The sequence below is a fragment of the Arvicola amphibius genome, chromosome 10, assembly GCF_903992535.2.
Source record: "Arvicola amphibius chromosome 10, mArvAmp1.2, whole genome shotgun sequence".
NCBI lineage: Eukaryota > Metazoa > Chordata > Mammalia > Rodentia > Cricetidae > Arvicola > Arvicola amphibius.
In genome coordinates, this window is record NC_052056.1 from 123,245,148 (window position 1) to 123,257,951 (window position 12,804).

The window sequence follows — 12,804 nt, forward strand, 5'->3', positions numbered from 1 at the left end:
CTCTAAGAGAGACTGGCGCTTCCTGCTGCTTCCTGCTGCTCCCATGAGCCTCCTTGCCAGGAGGCAGGAAACCTGTGTCACAGCTGTCCTTCAAAGCAGGGAGAGCCAATCAGCGCAGTGGCCGCGCTGGGGCCTCTGCTTTGGCAGCTGATCCGGGGGTGGGAGGGAGGTCTTCCTCCATGTCCTTCTCTAGAGCGCTCCACACTCTGGGTCTTCACTACTTTACTTCACTATAACCGCGGTACAGAGGTGGTTGCACAGGGCGCAATCCTGGGAATTCCCACTTCCGGGGAAACTGAGGTAGCTTGCTGTGCAAGCCCCACCCTTCCACAGCCATGGCATCAGGACGATCATGCCACTGGGAACTCAGCCAGCGTGGAGGGAGTTCGAGGCCGGCAGAACAGACCCAGTTTGCACCATACTGCAAAGCGAAGTCAGAAGCCTGGGGGCCTCTGGGCCCTTGGCACCTTTCCCTCCCTCCCAGGACTCCTGTCCAACCGGCACAGGCTAGGTCACAGGTGCAAAGGGTCTTCCTGGCGCCTAGCGACACAACAGACGTGCACGACCGAGAAAGCCGTGGCGCTGAACCGCTGCCGTTTTTCTTCCAACCACGCTGTACACTAGCCAGTAGCTCCAATCTCAAGGTCTATCTGGGCTCCAGTCCCGCCACAAGCCCCGCCCCTCCCTAGCCCCGCCTACCAGGCAATGCCACTTAAGGGTTAATGACTAAGCCAACAGTCCACATTCTGCTCTCCCTGGCCCATCACAGGGGAGGCTGAGGAGGTGGTTATCAGTGACTATAGAGCCGAGAGAATGAACAGAAGGGACTACTGTAGCCAGGATAAGGTGCTGAGCTTCTGAACCTTGGGCAGCAGGATCCGGGAGGGGAGGGGCTATGGAGTCCCAAGGCCATGGCCTCACCACCTGGGACACCAGCGGCAGAAGAGCCACCTTTTTCCACAACAAGCAGGGAGATGGGGCTGTTGAACCACCATCACTTACTGCAAGGAAGAATGAGCCTGCTTTGACATACCAAGGCCTCTATTACAGGCCTTCCCTAGCCAGGAAGAAGGCCCTATATGACTTCCGGGTGAGATGGCCAGAACTGATTCTCCTGGACCAGAAGAAAATGGAGGTACTTCCTCTAATTGGCAAAAGCACCTCTGACAAGCAGATCCATGATGTCAGTAGCTGCTCCTCAGGGATCAGCATCAGCAACACAGACCTGGAGAGCACTCCCAGTGAGTGCCTGGATTCCAAAGGAGAGTTTGCTGTGGGCCCCCAACCCCTTCCTGCACAGTCTCCATATATGACCATTCTCAACAACTATCTGAAGCCAGAGTCGCTGACCCGGCTGGAGAAGAAGGTGAGGAAGAAGACCCTGGTGGCCATGCGTGAGCTGGAGCAGGAGATGGAAGCAGTTAAGAGACGGCGGTGGGCACTGATGATGGACATCAAGGAGGTGGCATGCGAACAAACAGAAGACAAGCACTTCCTGGAGTATCTGAAGCAGAGGAAGGAGGAAAGCCAGAGGAAGTATGACTCCCTGTGGAAAGACTACAGACAGCAGTGTCAGGAGATCGAGGACAGGAGGCAAGAGCTGTTCTACATCTTCACCTCCCGCACTGCACACCTCCAGAAGCAGCTGCTGCAGGGCAGGAAGCTAGAGCTAGGCTTCAGGAAGAAGCTGGATGCCCTGAGGCCTGTAGTACAGATAAAGAAGAGCCAGGACAGAACGATCCAGGCTTTAGAGAAGGAGAAAGCCAGCATAGAAGCTGGCATCCCCTTCATGGACAGAGAGGCACACTTCCAGTTCCTGAAGGAAAGGGCCGCCCTAGAGAAGCAGGTGGAGGAGCTGAACCTGCTGGAGTCAGGTGAGGACATTACCAGAGAGCTGAGGAAGAAAGCCAAGGCCTTGGAGGCTGTGGCCAAACGGGCTCACAAGGACTTCTGCCAGGGAGTCAGTGCTGAGAACAGGCAACTGCGAACACAGCTCCAGCAGCTGGATAAGGAATTCTGTGAGCTGAAAGCCAGGAGGGAGAAGCTGGAGCAGCGAAAGCAGCTGTGGAAGGAGCAGCAGTGGTACCTGGAGGCCCTGGCCCGGGGGAGGGAGCGCCTGCAGCAGCAGGAGTACCGACCCCCCAAACCACAGGCTCCACACCCAACCCAGGGCCGTGTACTGGGTGCCAGGCCAGGAACCAATCCTAAGTAATGGCTGCCGTGTCCCAGGAAGCAGACTGGAGCTGGCGTTGAGGGTAGCACACAAGGAATGAAGATGCTATCAGGCTAATGCAGAGGACAGAAGCAGCAAGGGGGATGGAGGACTGAGCTTCTCAGAGGGGCAGGGGGGTCCTGGCCTGGCCTGTCTCTCAGGCTTGGCCCCCTCACTGTAACCCGAAGGGCTGTCCTAACCAAACGCTTCCCCACATTCAGGAAGCTTGGTTCTTTAGCTCCCACACCTTCCACGACAAGTTCCCTGTTGTAGTATAGACTTTGGTGCTCAATTCCTGCTCTAGTGTGGACGGCATGACGACGGGGTGCATTTGTAATCGGCACCTTCCCCAGCCACCCCATTTCACGGGAGTAGGTTGGTGTCTTAGGTGGGTGGGTGCAGGGTGTTATCCGGGGAATTGGGTTCTTTGTATCTGTGTGTGGCTGAGGCTGAACCGGTCTGCAGAGCTGTGGGTCGTGATGTGGCATGCGGTCCCAGGTTTGGGCCTGTGCGACAAATATAGCCAGCTCTCTGAGTCCTGGGCACTGCTGCAGGCAAAAGCCTCAGTATTTCAGTGCAGAATTTTAACATTTACTTAGCTATAAAATAAACTCATTTAAAAGTGCTGAAAATGAATTGCTGAGTGTACCTTTGGGTTACAGATTTAACTTGCATGTGAAATGTTTTGCTCCCAAACAATGTTATTGAAAAAGTAAAAGCCTGCCTGTGATTCGTTCAAAATAAAAGTCTGTTTATCGTTACCCAAAACAAAAGCCTACTTGTGATTATTCAAAATAAACCATGAAGGTGAGAGGACACAGCGGGAAGGAAGGTGGAAGATGGGAGTGTGACAGTGAAAGACTTAAGATTAAAGTTTCCGTGCTGGCTGTCCATTTTGCTGGGCATAAGACAGCCTAACGGTTTAAGACGGAGTGGCACCATGGCCAGGAGGTCCAGCAGGTGGCCATGTCCTAGTATTTGAAGCTGATGGACAACCATCCCCTCTGCCATCTCCATCCACTTCCCTATGCAGCATTTACTGCTGCGGATGTCGTGTGTGGCCCCATGTCAGTGTTTCCAGTGGTCAGAACTGAGCAGCAAAGAACCAAAGGGTGACAGCAGATCATGTGATACCCCAGCACCTCATGAAGACTTAGTCCAGTGTGGAGGCTTTAGGGAGATTTCAGTCACGAGTTTCCCCAGCGCCACCCCATGCCAGCCTGTCCTAACAGCGGCTCTCTGTCTGCCTTGCATATATCTCAGGATGGATTCCTGGATTCCTGCCTCCTCTGTTTCCAAGCACCCAGGGGCCACAGAGTCTGCTGAATCACAGACTTGCCACGTTTTGGGCACAGTACCTGTGGTCAGTGACCTATAGGAAAGTGTCAGTAAAGAGGCCGCCTGCCTGCAGGAACCCCACGGGAGCTTGCTCCTTGCAGCATTGGCACAGAATTTATTCAGGACATACTGGTGAGGCTTGAGTGAGCAAGTGGCTGGGGAGCAGGCCCCTACTCCACAGGAGATCTCTGGCAGTGTGCAGCCTGGCTTCCTCTACCCTTCATTTTGTGATCTATGTGTAGAAGCCATGCAGTCTCCCAGCTGGCATTCCTCCTGGTCCCCACCACAGCTCTTCAACATGAGGCGATGCCTCTCACTGCACAAAGCCTGACCTAATGCAGACAGGACACAAGGGAAGAACATAATGCAATCCACTCAACAAAACAGACACAAAAACTCCAAGTCTGGGAAACTAAGGTGAAGAATGCAGTGAAAGCCGGCTATGGTGATACATGCCTTTAGTTAGAGGCCATCCTGGTCTACAGAGTGAATTCTAGGACAGCCAGGGCTGTCACACAGAGAAACCTCATCTTGTAAAACCAAAATAATAATTAAAAAAAAGGGCTGGAGAGATGGCTCAGTGGTTAAGAGCATTGCTTGTTCTTCCAAAGGTCCTGAGTTCAATTCCCAGCAACCACATGGTGGCTCACAACCATCTGTAATGAGGTCTGGTGCCCTCTTCTGGCCTGCAGACATACACACAGACAGAATATTGTATAATGAATAAATAAATAAATAAATAAAAACAAACAAACAAACAAAAAAAAAAGTAACTAGCTCAAGGAGACAGAAGGGCCTTTGAACCCTGGGCCAGATAACTTATAGTGAGAAAGTGGCAAACGGCATGAAGCAATCCACACGGTCAATACAACCCCATCAAAATCCAAACAACAGTCCTCAAAGAACTCAGGAAAATAAAATTTACATGGAAAACAGTAACAACAACAACAACCAAAAAACAAACAAACAAACAAAGATCCTGACGAGATGCAATGTGAAATTATACCACAGAGCCATAGTCAGAAAACCAGCATAGAACCGCTACAGAAGCAGCCCCGAGGTTGGTCACAGAGAACAGAGGGACCAACAACACCGGCACAGCTTCGGCCACTTACGCTTCCACAGAGCTCCCAAAGAAGGCAGCTTCCTTAACCAAAGAACGCATGTGGGCCGGTAAGATGGCTCCGTGGGTAAGGGCACAGCTGCCAAGTCTGACAATAAGAGCTCAGTCCCAGAGATCTACATGGTGAGGAGCATCAGCTCCAGCACACTGCTGTCCTCTTGCCCACACACAGCCATCAGAGCAGCTGTGCCGACGCGCACTCTCGAGGACAGGCACACAGATGCAGACAGACAGACAGAGATACACACACACAGACACAGACACACACACTGAATAAATGAATAGCAACGTGAGTTGGTAAGATATGTAGTATTATGTGTCAATCATCCAATCACTTGGGAGGTGGAAGCAGAAGATCAAGGTTGATATGATAATGAAATCATAATTAAATCATGGCATCTGTAGAATGGATAGAAATCAGTATAGTAAGCAAAATAATGGCTTTTGGTAACCCTATTCCTCATACTGGGTTGCCTTGCCAAGCCTTAATACAACGGGAGGAGCTTAGTCTTACTGCAACTTGATATGCCATGCTTTGTCGATACCCAGAAGCCTGCCCCTCTCTGAACAGAAACAGAAGAGGAGTAGAGGGGCGATGGGAGAAGAGGAGGGAGGGGACACTATGGTTCGGATGTAAAATAAATAAATTTTAATTAAAAAGAAGATTGAGAAAGATAAATACCACAATTTCTATAGAGAACTTGGATTTATATTTTATATTTATGGGAGGTAGGGATCACAGCACACATGTGGGGTCAGAGCACAGCTTGCAAGAGTAGGTTCTCTACTTTGACTATATGCATCTTGAGGAAGCCAGAAGAAGGTGTAGAATCCCTGGAACTGGAGTCACAGATGGCTGTGAGTCACCATGTGCTGGGAACTAAACCCAGATGCTCAGGAAAGCTTAACCACTGAGCTAGCTCTCCAGGTCCATGAGCTGTGAAATCAGAAAGGGGATTACGGAGATCATTAGGAGATAAGAAGACATTTTTCTTTTCTTGACAGGGTCTCACTATGTGTAGCTCTGGCTGTGCTGGAACTCACAGACATCCACCTGTCTCTACCTCCTGAGTGTTGGGATTAACGATGAGGTCACCACACTGGGCCAAGAAAACCCCTTAAGTAGGCTGGAATGAGAGGAAACACAGGGACCACGAGCAGAGGCAGAGAACAACCGAAGCGGCAGTTGTGCATGAAAACGCCAGAGCGTAACCTGCTGCTGCGTGTGCTGACATGAGATTAACTTAAAAACCCATCTTCTGCAGCTAAGCTGACCCCACTGCAGCAAGGCCCTCCGCCCTCCACAAACACCATGCACTTCTGTCCCCCAGCAACGGGGCTGACCTGAAGCGCCCATTCCTGCTCATTCCAGGTCCTTGCTCAGCTCAGGTGCACGCCACATCCTAGTGACTCCCTGGGCCTGCTCTGTGAGCTGCATCTGTGGTGGCCTCCCTTCTGCTGTGTGCTGAGGTCATGCTGTGACACTGCATGTTAAACGTGGTGCCATTACAGACGGTGAGCAGGAGCCCACAGAGCCACGGCAGTTCTAAGTCAGTGATCCTAAGGCCAGGGCTTGCTTCTCTGGAAGTGATGCTCAGCTAGAGTGTGAGCCTGCCAGTACTCGGTGCCTTAGAACCAATGGGATGAACGGAAGTCACTAGAAATGTGACATCATCAAGGAACCTGGAAGGAAAGGAGCCCAGGCTGTCCTGTGGTGGGAGCCGCAGCACAAGTAATACAAGTACTGCTCCCACCCCCAGCCCCTCAGGACTCCCAGTCACGCCCACAAACTAACTGCGGTTGTTTGAAAACGAAACAGCATCCCAAGTCAGAGTTGCTGCGGAAGGGATTGGCTGCGGGAGACACTCCATGCCAAGACTCACACAAAACTAGAAATCACAGCATGTGGGACTTGATAATCTTCACGCAGACCCAGACCCATGCTCAGTCACCTGACAAAGGTGCTTAGGGATCTCTGCAACGGCAAAGGAATGCTGGGTAATGGATGAGAAAAAATTACCGTTGACACCACCCACTGCCAGAAAACCGGTAGGATTATAAACACAAATAGTAGGCGATAGTTTCTCGGACTGTAGAAGGCAACAGCAAGAAAAGATAACACTGACTAGATACCATCAGAACAGAGAGCAGCTCACCAAGGAAAAGTAATAGGCACGCAACAAACCGGGTTTCCATATACATGCACACATGCATGCACACATACACCAGATATGTGCAAATATAAATAAGTAAAAAAATACTAAGAAATCTGCCACATCCAGAGCAGGGAATATCTGGGGTGTTCTGGAGAGGGCTCTGGTGCTTGACATAGTGAGGCCCCGGCAGGGTCTCCCCTTCCATCGCAGCAGCTGGAGAGCAGCTGGAGTCCCAGGAAGGACACAAGCCGTTGTCACCGCAGCACTCCAACACCAGCTCCATGTCCTCAGACTTAGCTTACCCACAGGTAGTCCCCATCCACTCTGATGGCAAACTTGAGCTTCCGCAGACGGATGAGTGTGGGCGGGGTACCAGAAAGGTCCCACAGGCAGCGCACAACTCCGGCAAGCTGGCCACAGAGCAGTTCCTGTTGGTCCAGCAGGGTCTGTGGGAGAAACAGACAACGTCTGACCTGATTGCTCTGTGCAGACCAGCACCTGCTCCTCATTTTTCCAGGCTGAGAATAGTTCTTATATTTTTTAATTTTTCATAATGATTATCATATGAGTTTCTGTGTGTGCTCATGTGAGAGTTGGGCACGTGCACCAAAGCCCTGTGTGGAGACCAGAGGACCATTTTGGCAGCTAATTTTCTCTTCCACTATGGGTTCCAGAGGTTTATTTTTTGACCTGCTAAAGCTGTCTGGCCAGTTGTGTGCATGTATTTTGGGTTTTGTTGTTGTTGTTAAGATAGGGTCATGTTTTGTAGCCCTGACTGCACTGGAACTGGATCATAAGAACCAGCAACAGCTGGGCTTGGTAATTTATGACTATAATCCCACTGACAAAAGAATCCAACGTTCAAGGGCAGGGACGGGAGAGGTGGCTCATCAGCTCAAAATATTGGTTGCTCCTCCAAGGACTGGAATTCGATTCCCAGTATCCACATGGTGGCTCACAACCATCTGTAACCATCCAGTTCCAGGGGATGTGACACCTCCTCTGCCCTCCGTGGGCACCAGGCACATACACTCATATGCATAAAATAAATGAAAAAAAAAAGTCAAGAGCAGCCTGGGTCATAGGGCAAGAGACTATCTCCAACACTCCCACCACACAAGAGAATGGGCCATAGGGCAAGATACTATCATCTCCACCACACAAGAGAGCCAGCAAAGGGGAGTGCACTGTCCTGGTGACTCACGAGTGGAGCCTTCATAAAGGCACTGATGGCTGCTGGGGTAACGGGCTGTTAGAGAACCCCACAGTGAACAGACCGAAAATCAGGGCTTCACCACATGGGTGGCTGTACACATGCCCTGAACCACGGCACAGCCACACAGGACAGGATGTAACAGGAAGTGCACCTGCCATCCATGATGACATCCTGCCTCACAGAGCATACCATGAACCTCGGCAGGGATCCAGAGCGGAAAGTGGAAGGAAATCAGTGACAGGTGTCACTGATGTCACCATGAGAAGGTGGTCATCCCAACCCAGAGCATGGCCTTTTACACGGCAGCTCGGCAATCTGAGGAACAAGAATACAGGATGGCTGGCACGTGCGGATTAATACTAAAAATGGAATTGAGCACAGACTAAGCAAGCAGGCTATGGGTGTTGTTAGGGTTCTGGCAAGGGGGATGGGGGAGCAAAGGAGAGAGAGGGTCAATTAGGGTCTAGCTGCAGCACCTAGTGACACTAGAGAAGTGCTGTCACGCATGGTCACCCCATCAGGTGTGATCATGACACAATACACACGTGACCTGACACTGATGAGCAGGATGACACAAGGTCTAGAACTTGCTCTAAACTTCCCTAGGGAGAAAGTAAGAGAGCTGTTAGAGCACAAAAACTTTGCAGAGTTCACAGCTGCCGACACGAGGATGGCACCTAAGAGTTTGTAATAGTCTCTACATTTCGGTTTGAATAAAAGCTTCTAGAGGAGACAGACAAAACCTCCTGCTCTGCGCCGGGGGGTAGTGATGCACGCCTTTAATCCCAGCACTCGGGAGGCAGAGGCAGGAGGATCTCTGTGAGTTCGAGGCTAGCCTGGTCTACAGGAGCTAGTTCCAGGACAGACTCCAAAGCTACAGAAAAACCCTGTCTTGAAAAAACAACAACAACAAAAAAAAAAAACAAAAACAAAAAACCTCCCGCTCCAACAGAGCTAGGAAAAGGGAGGGATGAACTGCTTAGGAATTAAGATCAAGACAGAGTACTGCCTGGTGGCATGGGCCTGTCAGCCCAGCAGTGACAGAGGCTGAGAGCTCAGTGAGAACCTGCCTCGAAACTCAAAAGATAAACAGACAGAAAGAGGGCTGGAGAGAACAGAGCAGAGCATACCCAACATGTCTTAAAAGAGGCCATGTGTATCAACGGTCCTGTTTACCTGGGAGGGGTAGAAGTAGCAGATGCCAGCTCTGGTAGGGTCTCCTTCCCCCTTTACCTTGGAACCATCATACAGAAAAAAGTAGTTCCACCTGGTAAGAGAACAGAACGGAGCCATGGGTCTTTGCTGGTGACAATGCTGAATTCATGACACTTCCTCTCTTGTCTCTGGCTCTGCGAGGGCTGGATGCTTAGCTGCCAGGAAGAGCCCAGCAGCCACAAGCAGATAAACCCACTGCAAGTGCAACACAGGCAGACTAAAGATCTGCCTAGACCCAGCCATCAGCCTATCTGCAAGAGGAAGCAGTCATCCCTGCAGGGAACCAGATCACCCACTGCAAACTGCTGTGTGAAACCCTTACCCCCAACTGCACCCCCAGCTGCGCCCCCCAGCTGCACATGCTGCCATGCTTTCTTGCTGTCTCTCTAGGTCTTCACTGCACTTTTCCTGAGCATGCTGGTGGGAAGCAGCCCTTTCCTGAGAACTCACATTCATTTAGCAGATGTGTATAGAGGGCCTGCGCAGACATGCCCATCTATAATGGGAAACAGTAGCCTCTGAAAGTTGACAGAAAAACACCAAACTGCTCTCTGGTCTCAAAACCTTGCCAGCACCTCAATCTTGCTTCCTCCCCACCCTTCCAGATTCCTCGGCGTAAAGGAATCTTTCTTCGGAATTTCTAGTACCTTCTGCATTTTTCTAAAGACTTCCACCCAACCCGGACAGAATGTCCTCAAACTCCAGAGCCTCCTGCCTTTACCTCCCTCCCGAGTTCTGGGACTACAGGCTCAGCCAGGACTGAAGTAGACAGCACCTGATTGCACAAGGGGAGCTAGGCAGAGACAAGCCTTTGGTTTTACTTCTTAGACTCAGAAAGCACACCGACCAGGCCAGAAGAGCCCATCAAGGGGCCACAACACTGTCAATGGAGCTATTTCCACAGGACTCAAGGCCCTCCCCTGGACCTCCCACTTCCCCTTTCTCATGACAGACACCTGTCCCAGCATGATCCATTTTCTCAAGCTACAGGACTCCATGTGCGACTGGCCAGCCACAGGTTAGACAGTGACCAAATGCACTTGTGAACTTCCAGAGCCCACCATGGACCACCCACTCACCCAATATCCTCCCCACACTCTGAAATCAGCCCTGCTCCTCTAGGTACACTGTAGCTCAGGCATCACTTGGAAGGGATCCACACGTACTCAGTTGCTAGGTCTGCTGAGTCTTGTTTAGCCACACCTTACACTGTCACCTCAGGAGCATTTGCTGACCCAGGTTATGAGAAAGGATGAAGCTACGGAGGGCACACAAGGGAAACATGTCAGGCAGACATTGTGCAACAGCCTTAGGAGCCAGACTGGCTAAACCTCAACTGTAACCATCCTGCCTCTCCAGGCACAGCCACACCCAGGCGATCAGACTAGCTGTGCCATCACAGTCACCTACCCACAATGCCTGAGATGCAGTCTGAGAGGTGTTCTGGGTTACACTTATCCTTGCTGTACTAGGGACGGGACCCAGGGCCTCTCAGATGCTAGGTGAACACTCTACCACTGAGCTATATCCCCAGCCAAAAAGTTGCAAGGTCTGAACACATCGGCTCTGGAGAGAAATGGTTTCCACGTTTAATGAGGTTTTTCTAAGCAGAACAGCAAGGCAGCTGGCCCAAGCTTCCAGTTCACTCAAACGATCCCAGAAGCACCTCTAGGCAGGGCTTGACACTCACCACGAGGCTGACTTTGTCTCTGGGGGGGTGGGGGTGGCCATTTACTCTCCAGCTGGCCTCATTCTCCTCATCCGGTATTCCCCCGAGAAGAACTTCTCCATGCACACTGGTGTCCCCAGTCCAGTGACTCCAGGTGTGGTCCCGTCAGGTGGTTTCTGCCACTTGCTTACTGTCCATTCAATATGAAAATGCAACTTCCCTTTGGAGCAGTTTCATTTCCAGAAGTAGCTCTGCATCTCTGAGAAGTTCAGGGGGAAACAGACTGAAGATGAACTAAATCTATTCACCAAGTCAGATCTGTAGTCTGGTTTCAGGAGCATCCATGTGGCTGTCTGCACTGGGACCCCTTCCACCTCCTCTTGGGGAGGTCCACGGGAGAGAGAAGCATATCAGATGGGCACAGCTTCTGACAGGATCTCTAGCTATGAATAGCTGAAAGCCATCCAGTGGAATCCTTCAAATGCTCTGAAGTTTCCAGTTCATACACCAGTGCCTCAGCTCTGAGGAAACACAAAGAACCAATTCTTTCAGAAACCAAAGAACATGCATGTGACCCACAAGGTTCAATGAATAGTTGATTTCAAAACAGCTTTCAAAACTATATTTTAAAAATAAAAAAAAAAGAGTAAGTAGCAGAGACTTCAAAGCCCCCTCATTTTTCAGCAGAAAACACTGTCAGCCTTGCAGAAGGAAAATTAAATAACAAGTGTGAAGATTCTGGGTGTTAAGGAGCCACACAAATCAAACAGTTGCCGATGTGATAGTAGAACCTAAATTAAGGAACTGGCACTCGAAAGCCTAATCTGAATGCGTGCAGCTTTTCAGGACACAAGAAGACTTTCAGAGTGCCCTTCAATTCAAACTCGCCCTGGGAGAAAACAACTCAGTATACCGCAGAATACCCAGTCAGAAGGGAGCCTAGCCTCACTCACTCTAATCCTTGGCTCCTCTGTCCAGAAAAAGGTGGTTCACGGCATTAAAATTACAAAAATCTCCTGACAGTAATCTTCCACTGTCGGGATAACACACCAGGAGGAAACACAAAAATGGTTTAATCCACTTGACAACCCTTCACTAATTTTCATCTACGGTCCTATTCCCACTTCCCTGGTTAATTCCCTCAGGGACACGGTCTCCATAGCTAGCCACAATTCTGCCATCTGTGGAAACACAGACAGTGTCTTAAAGTATCTTAGGGAAGGAGACAGGGAGGTAAAGGCAGGCAGATTGCTGAGTTCCAGGCCAGCCATGGACCTTGTCTTAAAAGCAAAAGTCCCTCAGGAAGAAGGAAGTCCCTGAGGGAGATCCCCTATGAACCTGAGGAAGCCCTAAAAACCTGTCATCTCAGTTACAGACACCTGGCTCCAGAGAGTGCACACGGCATCTGTGCAGGGGCATCTCAGGTCTTGGAACCCACTCCTCCCTTTCCCAAAAGCCTGGTCGGAGGACCAAGCAGCTAGTTCTCAAAGGTCCAGATGAGGTCAGTGATCATCTTGTGGCAAGTGACCTGAAAAGGTCCTGGCAGCCTGGGAGGTGACAGCATGAGGACGGTCCAGGCGCGCGTCGAGAGGGAGGCGTGGGAAGTGGCCTTCAGGCGTTAGGAGCCGGGCTGAGAGTCATGGGAGCCGGGAAGATGCGGCCCGAACGCTCGGGTCTCACGCCCGCCCACCCACCAGCCCGCCGGGAGCCCGGGCTCAGATCGGCCAGCGCGACAGCACATCAGCACCCGATACCTACGCTCAGCAGCCCCGCGATCACGCGCGCTCCCACCTCCCGCCTCTAGAGGCTCGGCGATGACGTGCTAGTGTGACGTGACGCCAGTGGCACGGCGGCCGCTCTGGCGCGTAATGGTGA

At 51.1% G+C, this 12,804-nt stretch overlaps 2 protein-coding genes across 2 annotated transcripts in view; one reads left to right on the forward strand and one right to left on the reverse strand.

Annotated features, from left to right (window-relative positions):
* Positions 1–12,795, reverse strand: part of Hps4 (HPS4 biogenesis of lysosomal organelles complex 3 subunit 2) — a 32,556-nt gene extending 19,761 nt beyond the window's left edge. The window contains exons 1-4 of the mRNA XM_038346733.2: positions 12,688–12,795; positions 10,951–11,450; positions 9,222–9,312; positions 7,132–7,275 (exon numbers count right to left, since the gene is read on the reverse strand). Of these exons, the coding sequence (XP_038202661.1) occupies positions 7,132–7,275; positions 9,222–9,312; positions 10,951–10,991 (276 nt within the window). The 5' untranslated portion in view covers positions 10,992–11,450; positions 12,688–12,795. The remainder of the gene's footprint in view (positions 1–7,131; positions 7,276–9,221; positions 9,313–10,950; positions 11,451–12,687) is intronic.
* Positions 737–2,747, forward strand: LOC119825690 (coiled-coil domain-containing protein 121-like). The gene has a single exon (XM_038346731.1). It carries the CDS (start codon positions 896–898, stop codon positions 2,210–2,212), a length of 1,317 nt encoding a protein of 438 aa, XP_038202659.1. The 5' UTR covers positions 737–895; the 3' UTR covers positions 2,213–2,747.
* Positions 12,796–12,804: the final 9 nt, after the last annotated feature.

Coding starts and splice junctions, on each gene's coding strand:
- LOC119825690 (XM_038346731.1), top strand. CDS start 896: ATGGAGTCCCAAGGCCATGGCCTCACCACCTGGGACACCAGCGGCAGA.